Genomic DNA, 25,522 nt, shown 5'->3' on the forward strand with positions numbered 1-25,522 from the left:
AGCCATAGAAGTCCCAAGGCAAACGCACTCACACACACACCAACACACACACACACACAGATGGAGCACCCAATAAAAACAACAACAACGACAAGCGACGTCTTCTTACTTGTGTAGCAAAGGCAGCCAGCAGCGAACATCTTTTGCGAGCGAGCGCAAAATTCCTGTCATGGGGTCTCCAAGTGATGCCACAATCGGCGGCTGCTGCCACCGCTGCCACCGCCGTTGTCGCCGCCGCCGCCGCCGCCGCTGCTGCTGATGTAGCTGCTGTAGCTGCTGTAGCTGCTGCCTCTTCTGCTGCTGTTGCATTATTCATGTTTGGCAGCCAGCCATCGTGCCCCCCCCCCCCCCTTTCCACTCCCCCGACTCAAACTCTCCAACACTGGCGGGGGCAGCCGAGTCAATAACTGACTCTGCAACGACGACAAACACCACGCCCTCAAAACGTCACTTGCCGCACGCGTGCGAGCGAGAAAGTTATACAAACACAAATCAGCTGAGAGCGCCGCCATTTGCTGCGGCGAGAGAGAGCGTTGCGACAGGGCGAGAGAGCGAGCGAGCGAGAGCTGCTGTTACAGCTGTGCAAGTGCAAGCGAGATAGATAGAGTTGAGATGGTGGTTGCTGCTGTTGCTTCTGTTGCTGCTGCTGCTGTTGCTGCTGCTGCTGCTGCTGCTAGCGTAAAGAGCGCGTCTCAGAGTTGAGCTTGTGAATTCGCTGCGGGCGCAACGCACACAGTAATACGCCGCTACGCTGACTGGTTGTCGGCGCGGATGCTTCCAAATCGAATCGCAGTCGAGTTTCGAGTTTCGAGTCGTCGCCGCAGTTTGAAAACGCGTGCCAACAACAACAGACACCGCTCGGGCTCGCCGCTCGGCATTTTCGTTTGTTTTTTCAATGCAACAACAACAGCAACAACAACCAAAACAACAACAATAAAAAGCTAGCTAAATATTGAATTGAAATATATGTATATTGCGCGGCCCCCGTTCGCGTTTGAGTTTGCCGCGGGCGTAACCTCTAACCTCGCCTGATTACGCAGCACGCCGTCGGTTCCGTCGATTTTTTTGGTTAGCCTGATCTCTTTTTGCACAACATCAACAGCAGCTGCTGCCAAAGTCAAAGTCTTCATTTAGTTATCAACACACAAAATATACGCAATCGGCAATAAACAGACACAGAAACAGAAACAGAAACAGAAACCGAACAGGCGCATCCGCCTCTGGGCCTCTACTCTAATGCCTTTATCAGTAGCCACGCATCTCTGGGCGCTGCCGTAGGGAACACACATAGAGGCTGACCGGGCTGACTGGCTGACTAGCTGACCGGCTGACCGGCTGAGCGGGACCAAAGTGGACCTTTTTTCCCACTACCACTCAATTTAAACAGAGTGCCATTCTCTCGCGCTGTCTCGTAAATTAATGTCATAAATTAATTTCGGGTTTTAACATTCTGGGACTGACATTTGCAACCGGTGTCCGCGTCGTCGGGCGTCTCTCAGACTCGTTAAACCGTAGTCCGTGTCGGTTCAGAAGCGTCAACTTTACCTGCCGCCACATCAAGTCAAGTGTGTGTGTGCGAGTGTGTGCGAGTGTGTGCGTGTGTGCGCGTGTGTGTAAAACCCAAATGTTCCTTAAATTACCTTGATGCTGAGCAAGAATCAGAAGAAGAAATTCAAATTAATAAAGCCAATTATATATAGTGAGAGAGAATAAATAATAAATGTTTATATACAAAAAAGAAAGCTTCCTTCGCTGACGACAACCATTCACGAAATGTTCAATCTATAAAATTGATGTTCAAAGTGTTTTTTTCCCGTTCAACAAACTTGCCCACAAAAGATTTCGCATACAACAACAACAACAACGAGAAGAACTGCAAGAGAAAAAGTGTCAAGTGTTGCATAAACACAATTGAATATCATTTGGATTATTGGACCAAAGCCTTTGCATTTGCCTTTGCGTTCAGTCGCTGCACCAACACAAAAATCAGGATACAAACAACAACAAAGACAACAGGAACAACAACAGCAACAACAGCAACAATAACAACAAACATACACCAGCCAGACATCATCATCGTTGGAAATAGACCTCGTGTCATTCCAAAAGACGCACATGGGCGTCTGCACCGAGGAGCGCCCTGTGATGCATTGGGTAAGCATCGATCGATAGGTTAACAAAAGATCGATAAATCGATAGACTCACGACGAACTGACCCTTGCTCCGAATGTCATTGGGTTATCTAGGTGGGAGATCAATCGATAACCCGTTAATAAACTGATCGACTTTGAGTCAATTCGTTTGATTGATAAGAAGCCTTAACCCACCGATAACAAAAGCTGAGAAGCCTTTTAGATTCGATAGAGGGATGTTTCTAACAAAAGAATCGATAGAGTTTGGGAGTTAGTTAAGTAATAATAATCAGTAATTGACTTTTATAATCCTGCATTCGATACAGTTGGCAATCGATAAGTAATAATAGTCGATAATAGTCCTTCGCTGGCCTTCAATCGAATACCCAGCTGTAGTTGAATAATTTGCCACTAAATCGCTTTAAGCCTCCAAGCGAAACTTTCCATTTATTGATAAGTCAATCAAATTAATCACAGCTTGATCGATTTTCAATAAAATTTCGATAGATAATGACCGAATACCCATTGATACCAATTAAACTTGCCAACACATCGAATTATCGGTAGCTGAAAGTGCCTAAACATGCTAGACAACTCGTTAAAACGATATTCCTAACAGAAGAATCGACAAAGTTGGAAATCGATAAGTTATAATAGTCGATAATAGACCTCCGCAAGTCTTTTATCGAATACCCAGCAGTCGTTTATAAATCTGCCAATAAACCGCTTGAAACCTTCAGGAAAATCTTGCCATTTATCGATAAGTCAATCAATTGATCAATCAATAACATTTCGATAGATGTACCCAATACCCATTAAAAATTCGAACACATGGAACAATCGGCAGCTAAAAGAACCTAAACATTTGTGAAACATTTTCTGGTTTTCGATTTCTGATTTTTAACATTCTCGAATCAACTTTTTGAGTGAGCAGCAGCAGCGGCGCATCAGGTCTATGGGCGCTGATTAATTTGTGATTTATCTCGGGCTCGGGTTACAAATGTTATCAATGCCAGACCAAAAGCTACGCTCCTCCTGCCCAGCCGACGAGCAGACGTTGCCAGCGACTGAGACTGAGACTGAGACAGAGACAGAGCCAAGCGCAGTTTGTCACTTGTTGATAGCGATAAGAAAAACCCCCTTTTGTGCATTTGGCTTGCAGAGACAACGCGCAACAGATCAGATGAATTGCCTTTCAGTTCTCAGTGTGTGTATGTTGTTGTCATGCATCGATAGCTGGAAGCGATTCCAACAATCAGTTCGGATGAGCTTGCAGCTATCTTTTTTATATGCTCAGTTAACAATATTTTATATAAATGCCAAATATCAAGCATACGCCATGTTAGGCGTGCCAAAAATTTAACATTTATGCACCAGCTTGATATGTGATATATATTCAATTGTAATTCACATTTCTATTCATATTTCACTTGATTTGCGATTAATGAACAACCTTTTAGACTATTCAATTGCATTGTTATTGCGCAAAACTAGAAAAAAAGTGTTCAGGTTTTAGGGCAGCGGCAATGGCATAAATGATGAAATGTTATCCATGCATAATGTATAAATGTCATGATAGAAACAACCAAAGACACGTAAAGACGACAGCCATGAACAATTTGTGCATGATGTGCGCTTATAATTCCCAATCGGTTTAGCCGCAGACTTTACAGCATGACTTGCAAGGGGGCAAAATATAGCTGACATTTTTTTTAGAATAAGCCCTTTGACAGGTTTGTGTTTGGTTTTTGCCGTTTTAAATACAATAAATAATGCATTTCCCCTTGAATTTTGTTCTGTTAGCAATCAGATTGCTGGTTGACTTTTCATTAGACTAAATATATTCTAAAACGAGCGGAATTATTGTATATTTTTTTTTGAATAATAACAAAGCTGCTGCATTTGAACCGGCGAACTGCCGCTTGATGGTCCGACGCTCAATAAATATTAAATAAATAGAATATGGCATAAAGTTTCTATAACTCTTTGCTCAAATATTAAAGTAACTAACGTCTAGCAACCATTTTTGCCATTATACTTAAAACACATAAAGATAAAGATAAAGATACACGTAATACGTAACTGTCTACGTTTTACCGAAGAAAATTCAATTATTGCCCAAAAAGCGTGCAGATTTTATATAAAAATAATAATGTTGAAAAAACAAATAATATAATATAATAAATAAAACTATAATATTATAAAAAATGTAAACAAATAACAATAATAATAATTTAAGATCAAATAAAAAAAACTTAAAAAACTAACTTTTAGCAAAGAAACTAAACCAATAATTGTAGCTGTTAATTTTTTACAAAAACAACAACTTTTTCGAGTGCCACATTTTTAAATCTTTTTGATTTTTCAATAAATATTAAATAAATATAATATGGCATAATGTTTATATTTTTCTGTTTGTTCAAAACTTAACTAACTCATGTCTAGCAACAATTTTTGCTGTCATTATTTAAAAAACTTATCAAAAAACTGCTAAAAAAACTTTAAAACTTTTAAGTGGCAACAAACTTAAAACAATAATTGTAGCAGCTATCTAAATATAAACTTTAATAACTTTTAGAGAGCTTCATTTCTAAATATTATTGATTTTTCGAGGAGTAACAAAAGTTTGTTTTTTATTAGCTGTTACAATAAGTAAGATTTAAGATTAACTTCTTTCTACAAATATTTCATATTAGTTGAGCAAAAAGAGGTAGAAATAGATGTTACGTGTTTTATGCTGCTGCATTTTTTGTCTGCCCCTTTTTTGGGCATGCCGCGGGCTACAAATCAAGCCATCATGTTGCACAAATAAAAAACAAATAAAAAAACAAAAAATCACAAAAATAGCAGTTGCCATAAAAAAATGTGGTTATGCCATGTCAGCTGGGGATTAGATGCGTGTAGTTTGGCTTTGGATAGCAGAAAATGGCGAAATATTTTTCTGCTAAAAATGGCAGCCAGAAATGTTGCGTTGCCGTGTCCCCCAAAGGTAAAACCGATGTCTGCCCAAACACAGCAACAGCAACAGCAACAACAACAAGAAGAAGAAGAAGAACAGCGACAACAAAATGGTTGTAAAGCCAGCAAAAACAGAAGTTTTTTCGGTTTTCAGTTTTCAATTTAGTTTTGTTTTGTTAAAAAGCTGTCATCCTTCTAAGTTACCGAGCTGAAATCTATTTTCGACTAATTAATCAAAAAATAAGTAAACTGGAGCATCGATGAAACGTAGCGAGTCGCCAGATATGCATATATATATATATATATATTTGTATCTGTATGATTTGTCTGGCTGCAATGTGCGACATGATGTCTGCGCTTCGTTTCGTGCTCGAAAAATAATATTGTGGCACGTATTATATGCTCCGTAGTTTTTGCATCTTCTCAAGTTTTTCCTCTTTTTTTTTTCAATGAATGTCTGTGCGGGGTCTGAACAGCGGGGAGAGGGGGGAAGGAGGGAAAAAGGGGGGAGGAGAGGTGGCATCATCTGTCGCTGGGTTTCCCCCCTCGCCGCGCCCCGAAGTTTGTTTAAATGTCGCGCAACGTTTTCTTGGAAAAGTCACGCAAAAAAATTGTTGCCTAATTGAAATTAACTTTTGCCGCCGCCATTGAAAATTTCATGCATCATTTTGTTGCTGGGGGCACATCCTTTGAAATTTAGTCGAATTTGTGAAAAATTTCAGAGCTGACTGAGACGGAAATCAAGCGACGCGACGCGACGGACTCCATTTCGAAAACGAAAGAAAGAAAACCCTCACAAAAGTTTGCCTTATTAACGTATAAATTTTTTGGATTTTTTCTCTTTTTGCAGCAGCAGAGCGCAAGATTTCTTGGGCCCGGCGCAAGGGAGAAAAGTCCAACACCACCTGTAGCACATCAAGGGAGCAATCAATGCGGCAGTGCTGCAGGTGCAAATAACAATCATCATCCATTGTTTCGCACATGCTCCACATCATCCTCGTGTCCCGATATTTGTGATCACAGTACAAAGCCATTTGGCAATGCATACGGCAGCGAGTCATATAGAAGGTAAGTTCCACTCTTTTTCCTCCACACTTTTCACACGTGAATTGAAATCCACGCGTTTTGTGCAGCTATGAAACCGCCGATCGCGCTACATTTGAGGACTCGGCGGCCAAATTCTCGATCAGCCGCAGTCGCACAGATTGCACGGAAATCAGCGACGAGACCACATCGGGCATATCATTCAAAACGGAGCCCTTCGGACCGCCAAGCAGCCCCGAGTCCACCAACGATAGCAAAGTAACCCGCAATCCCGACGATTGCGCCGGCTGCGGCCGACAAATACAGGTGAGCTGAGCATTATATGATATTAGATAGTTAAACCATTTCGATGGTAGAGTAGGTAAAACTAGGAGCACGATTAACTAGGAGCTGAGTAGTTAGTCTTAGTCTAACTTAAAAGCAGCTTGTTGTAGCTTATTCACTGTCTCTTTTATGCATTTATTTAAAGATTGCATCAAGTTTTAGATACCTTAAATCAAGTCAATTCAAGTTTTCTCTAGAGAATGATTAGTCTTTCATTTTCAAAGAAAATCTTGTTGTAAACATAATAATTGAAAGGATCAGGCTTCCATTATCATACAGCTTCTATGGAGAACAACTTTTTGGTTCTTCAAATAATCCTAGCTTTACTCGCTCATAAGCTTCACAATGAACAACATATTATCCGCATAAAAAAACGCATTTGCCATGTAAAAAATCGGTCGAAAAGTATAGAAAATGTATTATGAAAATAAACCGTCGGCAAGTCGAAGACTACCGGGTTTTTTTATACCCTTGCAGAGAGTATTATAATATTCTCACGAAATGTGTAACGCATTGAAGGAGACATCTCCGACCCCATATATTCTATATATATATATATTCTTGATCAGTATCAACAGCTGAGTTTCTGTTTCTATGTGGCAGTTACATTTTTAATACATCGCACCAATATATCATATATCTGCCATAGGAACGATCGGTCGAAAATTATGTTGTTGCATAGATCAATTTTTTGTTGTTTAGAATATCTTATTTTCCCTGTGCTTCTTAGATACGAGCAAAGCATCATGAAAAAGTTTGGTTTGCAAGGGTATTAAATCTTCGGCGTGCTGAATACAGCTCTTCTTTCTCGTTTTGTCTTCAAATAATCTCAACTTTGCTCGCTTATAAGCTTCAGTAATAATTTTCCATGTGAACTATCGTTCGAAAAGTATAGAAAATATATTATAAACATAAACCGTCGGCACTTCGAAGTTTGCCAGTTTTTCTCTCGCTTTTTTTCTATGTTAACAACTTGATTACTTGAACAAAGAAGCGCATCTCATAATTGTAAAAATATATGGATATAAATTAGCATATAATTATATGCATTACAATTATCAACATGTTATAAAAAACGAATTGAAATGAGGCTGATTCTCAATTATATTGTTTACAAACATAAATAAAAGGGAATCTTTATTATTAAGAAATAGTTTTTATAATTAGCTCAGAAATGATTTATCGAGGAATTTTCTGCACTTTCAAGCCAAAAATTCCTCAAATAATATTCCTAAATTTCAGAGGCATATGTAGATCTATCATTAATTGTTTTTGTTTTTGATTTTTTGATTTTGCAGGATCGTTTCTACCTCTCCGCTGTGGAAAAACGCTGGCACGCCAGCTGCTTGCAGTGTTATGCATGTCGCCAGCCGCTGGAACGGGAATCAACATGTTATTCACGTGACGGCAACATTTATTGCAAAAACGATTATTATAGGTAAGTTTTTTCTAAAGTGCGAATCCCGCAACCGAAAAGCTGACTGACTCTAATGTGATGGAAACAGCTCAAGCTGGCGCGGCTGGGAAGCAGCTTGGCTTGGGGTCACGAATCAGATAAAGCCTCGATCTGTGCATGCCAAGACATTGACTAGAAAATGATTGCCAAACACGCAAATGAAATATTTTATATGCATTTGTGCACCACTGTGCGAAGGCTATCCCAAGCCTTGGCTTGGCTTGGCTTGGCTTGGTGACGGCAACAAGCAGACCGCGACCGCAGCGAAAGACAGCTCCACAACAGCCCAACCCCCCCCTCCCCCTTTCCCCCGTTCACCTGTGCAGGTTGGCGGAGCTGCGCCTGGCTGCATGGGCCTGCGTGTGTTCTGCTGTTTGCATTCCCATTCCGCGTTCGGTTTCTCAAGAACGCGACTTCAACGCTCGCTCACCTCGCCAAAAAGCCAACACGCTAGACAACGCCAGTTGCAACTTGCAACTTGCAGTGGCAGAATCACGGAGCTGCTTTTGAGGTTGACAACTCTGCGCCTGGGTGGGTGCTGCTGCCGCCGTGCAACGCGATTTCACGCGCCGCAAGCAACACGCGAGATTAGTGGAACAGCAACAATAACAAAATGAAAACAGGTTATAATTATGCCAAATTTCAGCTCACACACACACACGCCTACAATTTGTTGTGGCACGGCAATTAAAGCTGCGGCAGGTTGCAAGTTGCAAAGTTTTCGCTACACCTGCCCGCTGCCGCTGCGTAAATCAAAAACTTTATCATTGCCCGAAGAAGAAGAAGAAGAAGCAGCATGCAGCATGCAGCACGCAGCACGCATTTTCCGGACTTGCAACATAAATCGAATGCAAGTCACGCTCGTCACTCGTATTTCCTCTCAAATGATTCTTGTGACATTTATTACCGCTCCATATTTCAAAATACGCAGTCGCAGTCGGATGATGATGCAGCATGCGGCATGCTGCATGCTGCATGCAGCTGATCCCCACACAGCGTGGCAAGCAGCGCAACCGCTTCGCTCCGCTTGCAACGCACACACGCACACACACACACACTCTCTCGGGTCTGGGGGCCGCCATGTCATGTCATACACAATTCCACAATCCACAATCCATTCCGCCGTAATGTTTCATTTCGTTTCATTCCTCCCGTTCTGCCTTCGGGGCATTATCAATCAAATCGAAAGCAAGTTTCCCCCCTCTCTCTCCTCTGTCCCCCTGTCCCCATTCTTTGTTGATTTATGGAGCCGATGTCAAATATGACAACGCCGAGTCGACAAAGTCGTCCGCGCTGCGTTTTTTTAGGGGGCGCAGGCCAACAATTTATGCCCTACGCACCGTTAACTCTATGGGGAAATATTGTGGGTGTACGCGAATCTCGCCCAACCCCCCCCCCCTCCCCCCCTCCCTCTCCCTCTCCATCTCTCTCTCTCTCTGTGTTTGTTTCTACACATGAAAAATCATGAACGCATCAGTGCAATAAATTCATGTGTTGTTAAATCGAAAACGAACAGTTATAATTCATTTCAAAATTGAAAAAACAAGCAAGAACATTTAAATTTTGAGCTGCCAAGAAAATTGAATAGAAACTTAGTCACAAAACGGACTTTTTAGCCTCTTGCTTGCATTGCAGCTAAATGATAAGATTTTGATAATATCTAAGCAACAGGTTGAGGCTCAGTTTTGCTGTTTAATTCAGGCAAATAACGAGAAAGAAGGGATAGCTTATGCACACCAAAGATATAATACCTTTGAAAAACAAAAAAGTGTTTCATAGAAGAATCTACTTTTCGACCGATCGTTCCTATGGCAGCTATATGATATAGTGGTCCGATGTTGATAGGATTTTACATATATATGAGGAGCATCCTGTAACTAATAAATATCGAGTTTTGTTCAGATATCTTGATAAACAAAAAAGTTTTCCATACAATAACTTAATTTTCGACCGATCTTTCCTATAGAAGCTATATGATATAGAAGTCCGATGTTAATAAAACTTTGCATATATATGAAGAGCATGGTAAAACTTACAAATGCCGAGTTTGGTCAAGATATCTTGATAAACGCAAAAGTTTTTCATACAAGAATCTAATTTTTTTCCGATCGTTCCTATGGCAGCTATATGATATAGTGCTCCGATCCAGCCGGCTCCGACATATGTACTGCGTGCAACAAAAAGAATGACGTATGCAAAGTTTCATTACGATAGCTTTAAAACTGAAAGACTAGTTCGCATAGAAACAGACGGACGGATGGACGGATATATTTTTATCGACTCCGCTGTTGATACTGATCAAGAATATATATACTTTGTGGGTTCGAAGATGTCTCCTTCTATGCGTTACACATTTCGAGACAAAATTATAATACCCTTCGCAAGGGTATAAAATGTATATGCCTTAAACTTTCTTTAAGTGACATCAATGGCCTGCAAATTAGCTAGTTTTAAATACACTTAAGGCAGACGCCGCATTAACTTAAATTTAATTAGTCTTTTGCCAAAAGCGAATCAAAGTTCATTTATTGATGTTGCACAAAAACGAAAACTTCAAAAACATTTCCACAGATATGTTGTTGTTTTCGCATTTTTCAATAGAATTTACATTCGAGCTATGCGGTCAAAGCAGGTCAAATGTAATTATTGATAAATAAGTACACACAAAAACACACAACACACACACACAGACACACACACGCACACACGCGCACACACAGGCACGTATATATTTCAATTAAAAGCTACTTTTTGCTGATAGTCCTCGGCCCCAAAAACGACCCCAACAAAGTTTTCAATTTAAAAGTTCAAAATAACGAAACCTGATTTGTTTTAGTTAATAATACACCTAGACGAATCAAAAGTGGCTTAACTGTTAATTTGAAGAGGTCAAAAGGTTATTGCTATGCACAAATTATTTCAATGTTGTTTCATTCGATAATTGCATATATTAGTGTAAACGTTGATTTTAATTTTTGACAATTTGGTGAGAAATCTATTTAGCTACATTTATATTATATTATTATTATTATTATTATATTTACACAAAAGTTGATCTGCCAAGTCTTGTAATTTATAAGACTATGCTTGAAAAAAAAGGATATTGCTATCGATTTTTATCGATTCAAGCTATCGATAATATATAATAAACTCGCTATGCGAGTAAACTAGGAAGAGAAACGTTCACATTTTCTTTTAAAAGAACATACAAACTATATAAAATCAGATATTTCATGTGTGAAAATCGGTTAGGATATGCTTAACGAAAAGCATGTTGTTATCGATTTTTATCGATTTAAGTTATCGATGATTTTAAGTAAACTAGCTAGGCTGAAATTTACACTGTAGTTCCTTATGTGATGAAGGGGTTTCGGGAAATTCCACCCGCAAGTGTGGAAAAAACGCGAAATTGGTTTGTATGAAAGTTTTTTGTCGGTCTCAAACTCATTTTCAAAGATCTTTGTTCCAATCCATTTGAGAGGAGTTTCGCACTTCATTTCCAAGGATCTATATGAAAACAAATCATTTGGGACGCATTTCACATTTTTCGCATAATCAAAGCTTTCTCGGTGGAAGTTGCAATTCTAAGATTTGCTTTGAAGTTTTAGGTTTTGTCCAATTTGCTTTAAACTTATTTTCAAAGCTCTGCAAAAGAACTTAATGAATCCGTATTTCAGGTAAATTGGCGGCAAACGATTGTTTGAGAGTTTTTTGCTAACCAATCATATTCAGAGATCTTTGTGAGAATTTATGTGATAGGTTCTTGGGTGGCAAATGCGGGTCAAAAGGTTTAATAAACGAAAGGTTATTCTCCAGCTTACCCATGGGCTTTAATCGATGCGATATTTTTAAATAGAAGTTGAGAGGTAATATCTTATCACGAAACGTGCCACGGGCAAGGCCGGGCAATACCCGCTAATAGATGCATAATTTGTTGCATAATAATGAAAAGAATTTGAATTAAAGTCCAGTTGTGTTTACAGCCATTCACTTTTTTCGTTTAGCACCAGCTTAGATATATTATTCGGATGTATTACAATTTCTAGACATGTTCTCCCCAATCTCTGTCGACCTTCGCTTGAGTCTAGCTCCAGTTGGCCACAGTCTAAGCTGGGCTTTAACCAATTCGTTTTGGTGGCAGCATATGAATTTGATGGCAATAAACCGAAAACAAGGCATCTGATAAAAAACACAAACACATGTTACCGCTACCGAAACGCGCGACCAGTTTGTAGATACGGCTAAAAACATATATATCAACAGATATAAGCTGAACATATATACATATATATATACCGTTTTTTTTGTGGCGCTAATCGGACCATCAAAACATATGTTTGCCACCGTCGCCGTGTTAACCGTATTTTTATATATATTTCTGGCCTGGCCATAATTTTGTTGTTGTTGTTTTTAGCTTTTAAGCTCTCGCCAGCTAAATAATTGGATTGTTGTGGATTACATTGGTGCAACACCAACCCCTCCCCCCCCCCCCCCGCTGTTATTGTTGCCCCTCGTTGACATTTTACAATCAACCTGTTTCGGTCGCCAATTCTTGTTTGCAGCAGAGAAATAAAAATAAAAATTGTTGGCTGTCAGCTGGTTTTCTGCATATTTTTTTTCGTGGCCATCCTGCGATCCGCGACAACGTCATAAAAGTCCAACTCCAACTCAACCCAGCTGAACTCGGCTCTTATCTATCATGATGATGTTGCTGCTGATGCCACAGCGGATAAGCGGACAAGCAGCAGCAGCAGGAAAGACAAGTAAGAGTGCCAGGGCGTGCACGACTACGAGATACCCTAGCGTCAGTCTGACGTAACCTTTTATGCTTGCATAAATCGACACCACACTTTGGATGATACTCTATGAATCCTTTAGAATACTGTAAAAGTGCCCTACTGAAAGGGAGTGCACGACTAGGAGATACCCTAGCGTCAATCTGACGTAAACTTTTATGCTTGCATAAATTGACACCACACTTTGGATGATACTCTATGAATCCTTTAGAATACTGTAAAAGTGCCCTACTGAAAGGGAGTGCACGACTAGGAGATACCCTAGCGTCAGTCTGACGTAACCTTTTATGCACGACTAGCAGATACCCTAGCTTCAATCTGCCGTTACTTTTTATACAAGTAAGAGTGCTCTACTGCCCGGGAGTGCACGGCCAGGAGATACCCTAAGCACTGCTCCCATCTGCTGTAACCTTTTATACATGCATACATACACACCCTTTTTTTACATACATACACACATACATGCACACACGCCCCTTAATGCGCACTTTGTCCAACGCTTGTGCTTCTTCTTCCCCTTACAGCACACTTGGGAAAATACCCTATGATTTCTATGAAATTTACAGTTCCCTAATATAACGCTCCAATATGTGCATATACCAGAGGGAGTATCAAGGATCTACCTTGAAAAATGAATGTTGTTCAACTTTGGCTTAAAATGGGCGAGTTGTCCAATGAGTAAAGTTTTTCGGATATATATATACATACATATATATTATATGAGAGCCTATAAAGAAAGTTTCATCCATTAAGCTCTTATTATTATCGAGCAAGTCTTAAAATCGATAAAATGGGCGCAGATATCGACAAGAAATGTTACCCTCCCTCTAGCTTTTGTAGTTTCCAAGATCAACGCATTTATACAGATAAATAGACAGACATATTAATGCTGATCAAGAATATATATATATACATTACAGGATCGGGGATACTTGATTCAATCATTCAGACTCGGCTGTTGAGTCTGAACAAAAACATTCATGTATTCTCTATAGGGTCAAAGATATTTCCTTCAGCCTGTCACAAACATTAGCACAAAAACATGATACCCTTTGTATTTGTTTGTTGGTTCAGGGTATAAAAAAAACGCTGCAACTGCGGCTTTATCGTCGCAGCATCTCAACACACACACACACACACGCTCACATATACATATATGCTATATACAGTAGATACTCTTGCCTGCGGCCGCCTTGGTGTCATAATTTTTATGCATCCACCCCTTAGCCGCCTCCCCCCCTCCACCCCAGCCCACAAGTCTTGCCCCCATTGAGGAAAATAGCTGATTGGCTTCGTTATCAGAGCACAGGCCCAATAAGAAAATAGCAAGAAAAAGCACCCGGAAAAATAAGAGAGAAAAAACAACAAAATAAAATCAAATCAAATAAAATGTGCAGCGAAATGTCTTAATCAGGGCCTAGGCTGGGTCGGGAGCGAGTCCCAGTTACAAAAAAAAAAGGGTAAAAACTTTTGTGGCATAAAATGTTTACAGTTTCTGAAAGTCAGCGAAGCGCGTCCATTTAATTGTGGCCAGCGAGCGGCCCAAGAGATACTCGAGCACCAAATTTATGGCCAGCCGCAAATCGCGCGTTATGCAATAAAATAATTTCTTGGGGGCAGAGCAGCTGAAGAAAAAAACGCGAAAAATCATAGAAAACTTACAGAATTCATTAAGCTAACTGCGAGAAGAGAACAACAACAACAGAAAATGAAATTGAAAAATCGGTAGAAAAAAGTGAAGAAAAAAGTGAGACAAAGGCAAAAGTAGTTAAACAGCCGAACGGAGTTTAACGATTCTATCTCACGACGCTTTTTTATGTGACCACCTGCCCCTGGCCCCGCCCCTGCCCCCGTCCCTCTCTCTCTGTCCGTGCCGCACTTCAGTCTGTGGCGTCATCAAAAACTTGAGCAATGCGGAGGCGCAGGAGAAGACAAAACAAAAAGGCTGAGAAAAAAGCGCAGCATTTATTTTTTATGAGCACTTGTCAGCGATCCCATGTAGCGCACCAACTATACATATACATATATATATATATATATATATATATATCTGTAACTGACAATGGCTGAGAGTGGGCAAATTTGTGTTCAGAAATAATCAGCTTGCCTTAAATAACTATAATCAAGGGATAAGGTAATGTGTTCATCACAGCGAAAAAAGTGCAACAAATGCGATTTTAATAAGTGGCAAATTAAATGCAAAATGTTATAGATACGATATGACAAATAATCACATAATATAGCGATATACAGCTCGAACGGAGATCTCTGAGGGGAATCAAAAAGTATTGTTATTATGATAGATAATTGATGGTATTTGATATATGTATACAACTAAAAAGCAGCAACAACGTTAATTGAACAAGGCAGATCCGGTTTTGAAATCACAGATAATATATAGGGTAGTTTTTCTTCTGGCAAGTCTAGTTAAAGCCTAGCTTATGCCAATTTTCCGATTTTCTTATTTGTTCGAATTTTAGGAACATTAAGAACAATGGAAGATTCTCCCTTAAGTGAAGTTTATGAGGAAATAAAATCACGATTTGGTTTTGGAGAGTTTGTACTTTTGAGGAAATTTGAAAGAAACCCAAAAACTAGTAGGAATATTTGCTTTTTTAAAACATTTGGATTATTGTTCGAGTATTAACTTCTTAAACTTCTTACATTGTTCAAGCATATTAAACGCGGATATATCTGATTTTAATTATTAACTTTAATCTAGAAGCGTTTTATATTTCTGACAATTTATAAGTGTAGTTAAGTATTCGGTTCTTTCCCGATTTTCCTATTTGCTCTAATTTTAAGAATTTAGTGAAGTTTATGAAGCTTCAAATCCGGAATGGCTTCTGAAGGTAGAGCTCTGCCTTTTTGGGATATATCAACGAAAACCCTTAAACTAATAGAAATATTTGCGTTTTATTTCGAAAGTTGATTTATTTTTCGAGCATTAGCCTTAAATTTCTTACATCTTACTCTGATATATCTTCCTTTAGCTATTAACTTGCACTTAAAGCAATTTATATGTGTCTTTAAATTTGATGATTCTAGGAAACTCTAGAGTCCACTTGCTCTGCGGCAAAGTAATCTACAAGTAATAATTAACTATAAGAACTTATCTAACTTACTTAAAGCCCATATGTTTGCTTTCTTTGGAAATATGCAGACACACAGTTTAGACAACAATTTCTCCCTCTCTGGCCGCACATTAATTCAACTATTACCACTCACTTAGCCGTATTTTGTTGGATTTACACCACGGTGAGCCACTCTCCGGTGGTTGCCGGTGGTTGCACGCCGCGTCGCGGTTCGTTCGCTTCGCTGGTCAATGGTTCAACCAGTCTCCCTCTCCCTCTCTCTCTCCCTTTCTCTCTCCTTCTCTCTCTGTCTCGGGAGAGAAACAAATATAATAAAAACTACTCGCCGCGGCGCGATAATTAAAATGTTTAATGGGCATCTTTAAACATCATTTTACGCCGAATTTATGCGAGCGCTCGCAGCACCCAAAGCCAACACTTGAGAAAAACTGCCGCCACAGGAACCATACTCCAAAAATCCAAAAAAAATAAAATAAAGACAACAAAAAAAAAGAGCGCAGCTAACAATGGGGCGCTAATCTAATCAGCTAGACTATAAAAATTATACATGCAATTTCAGTGAGCATGATGCGGTTCCTGGAAGCCGGAAGAGGCCTATTAAAGAACGTTTAAACATTTTAATTTTGAATGTAAATGTTAATTTAAATGGAAATGTTAATGTTAATGTAAATGTAAATGGAAACTATTTGGGTAAATGATCAGAAAGAGTCACAGTAAGTTGAGGTTATGTTTGTGCATTGAGGTTATGTATAGCGAGAAGTTGAGGTTATGTTTGCGGATTGAGGTTATGTTTGAGGAGTAGTTGAGGTTATGTTGAGCTGCGGCTTAATACTAATCGCTTATGCATTACGCGCACAGATCTGACCGAAAAGACATCAATATAAACTAATTTTTCAGCCACACTTAAGCATTGATTGAGTTGAGGTTATGTTTGAGGATTGAGGTTATGTTTGGCGAAAAGTTGAGGTTATGTTGAGGATATGTTAAGCTGCGGCTAAGAGTTAATCGCTTATGTATTACGCACACAGATCTAAACGATTGAGGCTATATTTGGCGCGTAGTTGAGGTTATGTTTGTGGATTACGGTTATGTTTGGCGCGTAGTTGAGGTTATGTTGAGCTGCGGCTTAGGACTAATCGCTTACGCATTACGCGCACAGATCTAACCGAAAAGACAGCAATACAAACTAATTTTCCAGCACATTTAACATACCAAAAAAACAAGAGCCATAACAAATATCAACAAAACTTGTCGCACTGGATTTCTTTTAGGGTCACAGTCACAACAAACAGAAAAACACACTCACAAAAAGTAAATGCAAATAATTATTGTATATGTTTAGGCAGAGGCAGAGGCAGAGCCCAGCCCCTGGGCAGAGCCTAGAATCGAATTAACGCAATGGGGCGTCCGCCGTAGGTTTTGCGCTCTCACGAAATCCGTACAAAAATGTTGTTGTATATGTTTTTTTTTTGCAACTGCGAACGGGGTGGCGTCTGGGAAATCCGTTGCTTGTTGTACTTGTTGTTGTTGTTGTTGTTGTTGCTGTTGTTGTTGTTGTTGCTGTTGCATGTATATTGCTTGGCTTGTAATCGGAAGAGCCGGCCACAGCGGGTGGCACTTGAAAAACTTGAGCGCCGCTCGCAATCCCTCCCGTGCGCGCGTTACAAATGCTCTCACGTTACAAAACGTGGCCGCCGTGGCAGCCAGCAGCAGCCAGCCAGCAGCAGCTCTCATGCAACGGTGCAACAAACGGTGCCCCTTTTCCTTGCCACACGTCGGTTTACACTTCAGCGTGCAGAGCGCTGCTCTACGTACTCGTACTCCGTCTCGCCGTATGCCGTATGCCGTATGTGTTTCCGCCTACCAAACATACGTGTGGACCCTATTCAGGTTTTTGTGTGTGCGATGTAATGTGATGTGATGCCAGGCCATCGGCCATGGAGTGGCCGCGAGTGGCCGTGCCGCGCGCGCCACTTAGCCACGATTTCGATGTCTGTTATCAGCCGCAGTCTGAGTCTGAGTCTGAGCCAAAGAGAGTAAACCAAAGCCACCCCAAAAACCAGCCACGGGTACTTATCTATTTGCGTAATCAGAGGCCCAAAAGCAACTTGACTTTTTACTGTTGTCGAGGGGCAACAATGAAATATAGAAGCAGAAGCTCACGGCTCCAGAACAACAGAGTCATGGCTATCGGGCGAGATCTGCATCTGCGGCAGCTGCTGATGCTGATGCTGACTCTGATGCTGACTCTGATGCTGCTGCCGATGTGGATGCCGATGTGGATGCTCACATGTGTCGCCGCTTCGCACGCTTCAAGTGCACTCGCAGAAAAGCATTCAAAATATTCAGCCCAAATCAATATTTGAGCCTAATTCCATACAAAACATTTCAATAAATTCCATATTCAAAATTTAAATAAAGCGTTCAATCTAAAAAATGTTAAGCAACACTTTAATTAGGTATTTTATAGGCTTATTTCAAGTAGACAAATTCTTGCACTTCATTCAAATTGGCAATTTTTAAATAATGTCATGTTTCATATTTAATCTCAGAGTCATCAATATTTAAGCCTAAGCTTATTGCATTCATTTCTGAATACAAAATATTTCAATAAAGTCCAAACTCAAAATTTTAATCTAAATAGTCTTATTACAATACTTTGTTTAAGCACGTTTTAAGCTCATTTCAAGTAGGCAAATGTAATGTAATGATTTTTTTTGTACTTCATTCAAGTTATAATCAATTTTTAAATCAAGTCGGAATCATATTCAAGCTCAGAGTATTCGAAGCCTTCACTCCTTAATTTCTGAACATAATTTAAGTGCATTTTACGCTTATTTCAAGTAGTCGAATGCTTGTTGTAAGTACTTTGTACTTCATTCAAGTTTTTATCAATTTTAAAAGCAAGTCTGATTCGTATTCAATCTCTGGATATAATTTCTGAACACACCTAATGTGTTCTTTGCGCTCATATTAAGTAGGCATATGCTTATAATAAGTATTTCGTGCTTCATTCAAGTCTTTACCGATTTTTAAATATAATCTGATTCATATTTCATCTCAGAGAATTCAAAGAACGAACTCCACTTAAAATATTACAACATTTTGGCGTCACACTCTAGACTTTGGTGCTGCCCCTTTTCTCACAGTGTGGGCAACGCCTCCGAAACAAGTGCAGGACAACAACAACAACAAGGAGAAGAGGAAGATCAACAACCCAGCTGAACGATGCGGTTAACCCAGGCAGTCAGCCGGGTTTTGGGCTGGTATCGCTTCGGTTTTTGGTTCGGATCGGGATTGATGTGCGCTATGCGGTGGGAAATAGTCGCCCAGCCGGGGCAACAGCCACAGCCACAGCCAGAAGCCGAAACAGCGACAGCAACAACGACAACAACAACAACAACAACACGACAACAACAACAACAACAACAACGAGAACGAGAACAACACATCACGGAGATGACATTGAGGCTGTGGTTCTGGGCTGTGCCGGCTGCGGTTTGAAGCTGGGAGCAGTTCGGCGTGTCCAGGGTGTGCGTGTGTGTGTGCGTGTGTGTGTGTGTGTGTGTGTGAGAGTATCAGATTTCGAGCGCTCGAAAACATAATCATATATTAGGCGTTGTCACTTTGACATTTCGCCTGCTCTTTTACATGGCAATAATCATAATTCATTTTTCTCTCGCTCTCTCGCTGCTCGCTGCTGCTCGCTGCTGCTGCTGCTGGTGGCAAAAGGCGGGCGCGCATAAGGGGGCGTGGCAGGTTGAACGGGGCTCCCTTACGAAAATAAAGTGGCACGAAATGAAGGCATATCGCCTCGGTCTGTTTGTCTGAAACAGTTTTACGAGCTGGTAGCCAGCCGTTGCACGATGTTGACGCTGCCTGCGTCCATGTTTAATATTATTTATGGGGCTTACGTCTTGCCCGGCACACAAGGTACATATCCACACACACACACACACACACAGATCGAGTGAGAGTCTGGCGACTGCGTCTCTGACAGGCGAAATGTGAATGTGACAAAAATCTCGGCGGCGTCACATCCCAAATAATTTTCAACGAAATGCGAATGGCAAATGAAAATGAAGCTAAAGAGCTTCAGAGCTCCCGGAGGAGAGTACGCTATATAAATATGATAAATTTATATGGAATTGTTTCAGTTGTTGCGTTGTGTCTTTCATTTTGTGCCCCAAACAAAATGTGAGAATGAGTCTGTTGAGCGAAGTTGAAGTGAAATGCGCCAATTATTTTGATTAATGTCAAAGAAATCGCGTGTCTTGTGCATTTGATGTTTCCTCCTTCGGTTTTTCAACTCCCCTGCCCCGGCCGCCTCCCTCGCTCTCTTTACCTCTAGAAAATGCCTATACAGGGTCATCATTATTTGGCACGAAACTGCAGCAAAGTGCACTCACAGAAAAAGTCTAGTACGAAAGGGAATAGCATTTATAACAGTTCTAGACATTTCTGTATTCTTTCTTTTTTGAAGATTTTTTAGTTATATTTTTTTAGACCTAATGTGAACTCCATTTAAGACTTCTATTTAGAAATCAATTTTTAATATTTCTATATTTCTTAACATTTCTCTATTATTTCTTCTTTGAAGTTTCTCGAATTATATTCTTATAGACCTAATGTGAACTTCCTTTAAGACTTCTATTTAGAAATGAATTCCTAACATTTCTGGATTATTACTTTTTTGAAGATTTTTGAATTATATTAAACCTAATATGAACTCCATTTAAGGCATCTCTGTAGAAAACAATTCTTAATATTTCTATACGAATCTCATGCCCAACAAATTTGCTGCAATATAAATTGACATTTTTTTCTCTAAGTGTATGCCTCGATGATTATGACTGATGCTGGTAATCTTTGATCTGTCATTTTGCGAAAGTGAAAACAGTAGCCAACGGCTCCAAACTGATGCTCAGACATCGGCCCCTGACGTTGACGTCGCCGTTGACGTCGCCGTTGCCGTCGCCGTCGACGTTGACGTTGACGATGAGTGGGCGTTTTGTTAACCGCTTCATTGTTCGGGTCTAGACTCCGCAGATCTCGTTTGCCGCCGCCGCTGGCGATGATTGCTTTGGACAGACAGTAGCACGGCCAGCTTCCTGCGGCCGGAAAACGTGTTATTAGTGGAGAGGCCATAATTTTGTCTGGCCAAGGCGCAGATTATTGCCTGATGCTCAAAGCTATACAAATATTTCACATATATGTACATATATTGAGGTTTTCGATTTTTATTATTATCATGCCATATAATTGTGAGATGTTTAGAATTCTTGCGGTCGTATCGAAGCAGTATTTACCATGGCCATTTGCCATTTACATGTGCTATTAACGGAAGAGTAGTCGACTGTAGCCGACTGATTAATACTCTCTTGAGAAAAGGTCATCAATAATCAAGCTGCCAAATTTGGTGGCTCTAGCTCTAATAATCTCAATAATTAACCAGTTCCCGATGAGCGTGCTCTTATACATATATATTCCACCTTCGCGTTAAAAAGCGAGCCGAAAATATCACAAAGCCAACGTATGTATAAGAGAATACTTATAATCTATTTCTTCTAATGCTGCCGAGCGCACACACAGACAGTTAACCGTTATTCTTAAAGATACACTACATTCATTCATTCATACATTTTATAAGTATACTCCACCTCTGCGTTAAACAGCGGGCGGAAATATCACAAAGCAAATGCATGTATAAGAGAGCACTTATACTCTTTTATTTCTGTTTCTTCTTATACTGCCTAGCGCGCACACAGGCACAGACAGTTAACCGTTACTTTTAATAATGCACACATAACTCTCTTTTGGCAGCAACAAATTTATCAATTGTTTGATTTCGGTATATTTACATATGTAAAAGGACAAAAAAATATGTTTGGGCACATTAAATACTATGAATATTTATGGTCTCACTTACCCTTGATCAATTTATGTGTGTGTGTGTGTGTGTGCGTACATCCATAATATGCATTCCTTCTCGAACCTTACACCTATACTATTTTTTTCTCTTTTTCTATTTTCACTTATTAATTTTAACTTCACACAGCGCTTCACACAAAAAAAATTAAGAAAAAAATGACGCACTTAGCGGCAAGTTCGCCATATGCATTGCCGGCTTTTGGCTTCAATCATATCTAGATTGAACACTTAACACTATTTTTTCACTTTTTATATATTCATTTCACCATTTTCATTTCGCACAGCACTTCACCAAAAAAAAATTACGAAAAAAATTACGCAGTTCTAACGCCACTTCGCAGTGGCGGCCTTTGGCTTCGAGCATAACTAATTTATATTGTCACTGCACTACGCTAACATATTTATCAGACTGGGCAACTCGACAACTGCAGCAATTAATTTGCACTTTTAACATTTAATTTAACACATTTTAAATAACTTTTCACATTTCACTCAACACTTTTCTTTGCGCGTTCACTTGTAAGACAGCGCTACCTGATAGTTGAAATGAGTACAAAAGCAATTAAAAAACTTATTGGCAACTATTGGCGCCTTTTTGCCAATTGTCGCGCCAATTAGAAATTGCTATCGATTAAATAATAAAAAAAAAAATTATGAAAATTAAATTTTCAACATATTTTCTCTCCTATGCGCACTCAACACTATTTATTTCACATTTTATATATTCATTTCACCATTTCGATTTCGCACAGCGATTCACAAGAAAACTTACGCACTTTTAATGCCAAATTCGCAGTTGCGGCCTTTGGCTTCAAGCATAACTACAACTTTGTGTTCTTCTTTATATTCTCACTGCTTTACCAGAGCACATTTATCACACTCGGCAAGTGCAGCAATTATTTTGCTCTTTAAACATTTAATTTAACACATTTTAAATAACTTTAGACATTTGCACTCAACACTTTTCTTGCCGCGTTCCACTTGTAAGACAGCGCTACCTGATAGTTGAAATGAGTACAATTGTCGCCACAAAAGGCAATTAAAAAACTTATTGGCAACTATTAGCGCCAATCAGAAATGACTATCGATTAACTAATAAAAGCAATGTGTCGAAAGTAAATACGTTATGAGAAAAATATGTATATATTGTTATAAGCACAATTAATCAATCATTAATCAAGTCGTAAATTGGTCAAGTAAATGCGTATTTACGCATTCAAGTTAAATTGGCAACGCTTTCCAGTTGGAATATTTATTTTAATTACTCAAACTTCGACTACTTTCCAAAGAAAGTATCGATAGCTACGCCTATTCAAATTTGAAGCGAATCTTCTCTTTTTTACTACTACGACTACTTTCCAAAGAAAGTATCGATAACTACGCGAAGGGAATATTCAAACTTGAGTTTCGAATTCTGATGCAGTTCTGTTATAAATAAAATAAGTAATTCTATTTATTATCGCTTTACTTGCAGTTTTTTTGGCACTCGCCGCTGTTCCCGCTGCCTGGCGTCGATCAGCTCCAACGAGCTGGTAATGCGCGCCCGCAACCTGGTTTTCCATGTCAACTGCTTCTGCTGCACGATCTGCCACACGCCGCTCACCAAGGGCGATCAGTACGGCATCATCGACGCGCTCATCTACTGCAGGTGAGTCCAATTGGAATACAAGTGAACCCGTTAAGCTAATTGGAATTCTCGTGACCTTTTGCAGAACTCACTATAGCATAGCGCGGGAGGGCGATGCCGCCTCGTCGACGAGCATGAGCGCCACGTATCCGTATAGCACACAGTTTGGTTCGCCGCACAATGACTCGTCGAGTCCGCATTCGGATCCCAGTCGCAGTATTGTTCCTACCGGCATCTTTGTGCCCACCACGCATGTCATCACCGGACTGCCGCAGCCCGCGCGCCAAAAGGGCAGGCCGCGCAAGCGCAAGCCCAAGGATATCGAGGCCTTCACAGCGAATATAGGTGCGTTGTAAATGCCACAGACTGCCCATAAAAAACGAAAAGTCTTTATGGTCCCCGACCTGGCGCCAGTGCAGCCGCCTTTTTTATGTGAGACCCGGGCATAAAAACCATCGTAAAACCTGCGGCCCAAAAGTTGTAAAACTCGCGAACATCTTCTGTCTAAATGTAGAACTTGTTCCGACTGACAGGTTATCGCAAGAGCTAAAGCTTCCTTCTGGCAAGGGATCGCAGCCGAGTAAAGGGCTGCCCAATCCCGTCTAGAATTTGCGCTCGTCCTTGTTCCGACTGACAGGTTATCGCAAGAGCTGAAGCTTCCTTCTGGCAAGGGAAAGGGCTGCCCAATCCCGTCTAGAGTTTGCACTCATATTTGCATATGCCTCCCATTGCAGATCTCAATACGGAATATGTGGACTTTGGGCGTGGCAGCCACATGAGCGCCTCGTCGCGCACCAAGCGGATGCGCACCTCGTTCAAGCATCATCAGCTGCGCACCATGAAATCCTACTTTGCCATCAATCACAATCCGGATGCCAAGGATCTGAAGCAATTGTCACAGAAAACCGGTTTACCAAAGAGAGTCCTACAGGTGAGCGCCACTCAAAATAGACTAAAAGCGAGTCTGACAAATGTTTTGTTTCTTGTCCAGGTTTGGTTTCAGAATGCGCGCGCCAAATGGCGTCGCATGATGATGAAACAGGATGGCAGCGGCATGCTGGAGAAGGGCGACGGCACCTTGGATCTGGACAGCATTTCGGTGCACAGTCCCACATCGTTTATGCTCGGCGGTTCGAACAGCACGCCGCCGCACAATCTCGACTAACAGCTGCTCCGGGAACGGGCACGGGAGCAACAACTGGAGCTGGAGCTGCAACTGCTGCAGTCGAGCGGCAATGGACGCTGCTCGCCGGCGCTGCTGTCGTTGGCGGACCTGTTGAATGGCAGCAACGATTAGCTTGTACGAATACTCAACAAAATAGGAAGCACGACTAGCGGATACCCTGAACCCAGCCGGACAACAAATTCTAGCTATCCCTTATTTAAAATTTCAAGTCTCGAGCTCTTAGAGTTGTCGAGATCAAAGCTAATCCCGATCAAGAGGAGCTGCCTCCCGCTGCCTGTTACACACATTTGCACAAAGCTAATATGCCCGTTTCAATGGGGTTCAGGGTATGAGTTGCATGTAGTTGCACCTGAGACTGGATTTCATCTAACACCAGAACAAGGTTCTCTCTCTTAAGTTCAGATCTAACGCACCAACAGGCCCAAAAAAAATGTTGTTTCTATTTCGAACGTTCATTTGTAAATATTGTACTAGAACCTTAGTAATATTGCGCTTACCAGAATATTGTTAATACTTATTACAAATATATATATATATATATATTTGCATATATATTATATACAGATATAGATATGCATGGGTTTATATCTGGCATACGCATTGAATAAACAAATCTAATATATAAATTTAATATTTATTGCCCCCCCACACATTACATAGTTAGAGATGAATTTAGTTTAACGAAGCGCTCTATATATATATAAATATATATATATATATTTATCTGTCGTAGTATTACGGTAATTTACTTGCTTCGCAAAAAAGAACTTGATAATTATTCGAGGCAATGCAATTTGGAAGCAAAGTGAATTAACACAAATTTGTACTTACAAATAGTTTAAACATAAGTCGTACCATAGAAGCCAAATAAAAATTATTAAAAAAAGCAACGTGAATCATTATTGATTAAAACTATTCTGAGATTTGGTTCATATTATAAAATAGCCAAATCGGAATCAATCCCAAGTCAGCA

At 40.2% G+C, this 25,522-nt stretch overlaps 1 protein-coding gene across 2 annotated transcripts; it reads left to right on the top strand.

The window, feature by feature from the left end:
* Positions 1-889: 889 nt before the first annotated feature.
* On the top strand, positions 890-25,412 carry ap (apterous). Of its 2 annotated transcripts, none has more exons than XM_064692222.1 (8): positions 890-2,154; positions 5,944-6,158; positions 6,224-6,440; positions 7,757-7,896; positions 23,211-23,384; positions 23,449-23,708; positions 24,098-24,294; positions 24,355-25,412. In XM_064692222.1, exons 1-8 carry the CDS (start codon positions 2,116-2,118, stop codon positions 24,526-24,528), a joined length of 1,416 nt encoding a protein of 471 aa, XP_064548292.1. In that variant the 5' UTR covers positions 890-2,115; the 3' UTR covers positions 24,529-25,412. The 2 variants fall into 2 exon arrangements, with proteins under 2 accessions (XP_064548292.1, XP_064548291.1); XM_064692221.1 differs by having other exon boundaries at positions 893-2,154; positions 5,941-6,158; positions 24,355-25,411.
* The last annotated feature ends 110 nt before the right edge of the window (positions 25,413-25,522 follow it).

Source organism: Drosophila montana, unplaced genomic scaffold (genome assembly GCF_035044405.1).
Source record: "Drosophila montana isolate Dmon_TW-CO22-7 unplaced genomic scaffold, ASM3504440v1 contig_3529_1, whole genome shotgun sequence".
Taxonomy (NCBI): Eukaryota; Metazoa; Arthropoda; class Insecta; order Diptera; family Drosophilidae; genus Drosophila; species Drosophila montana.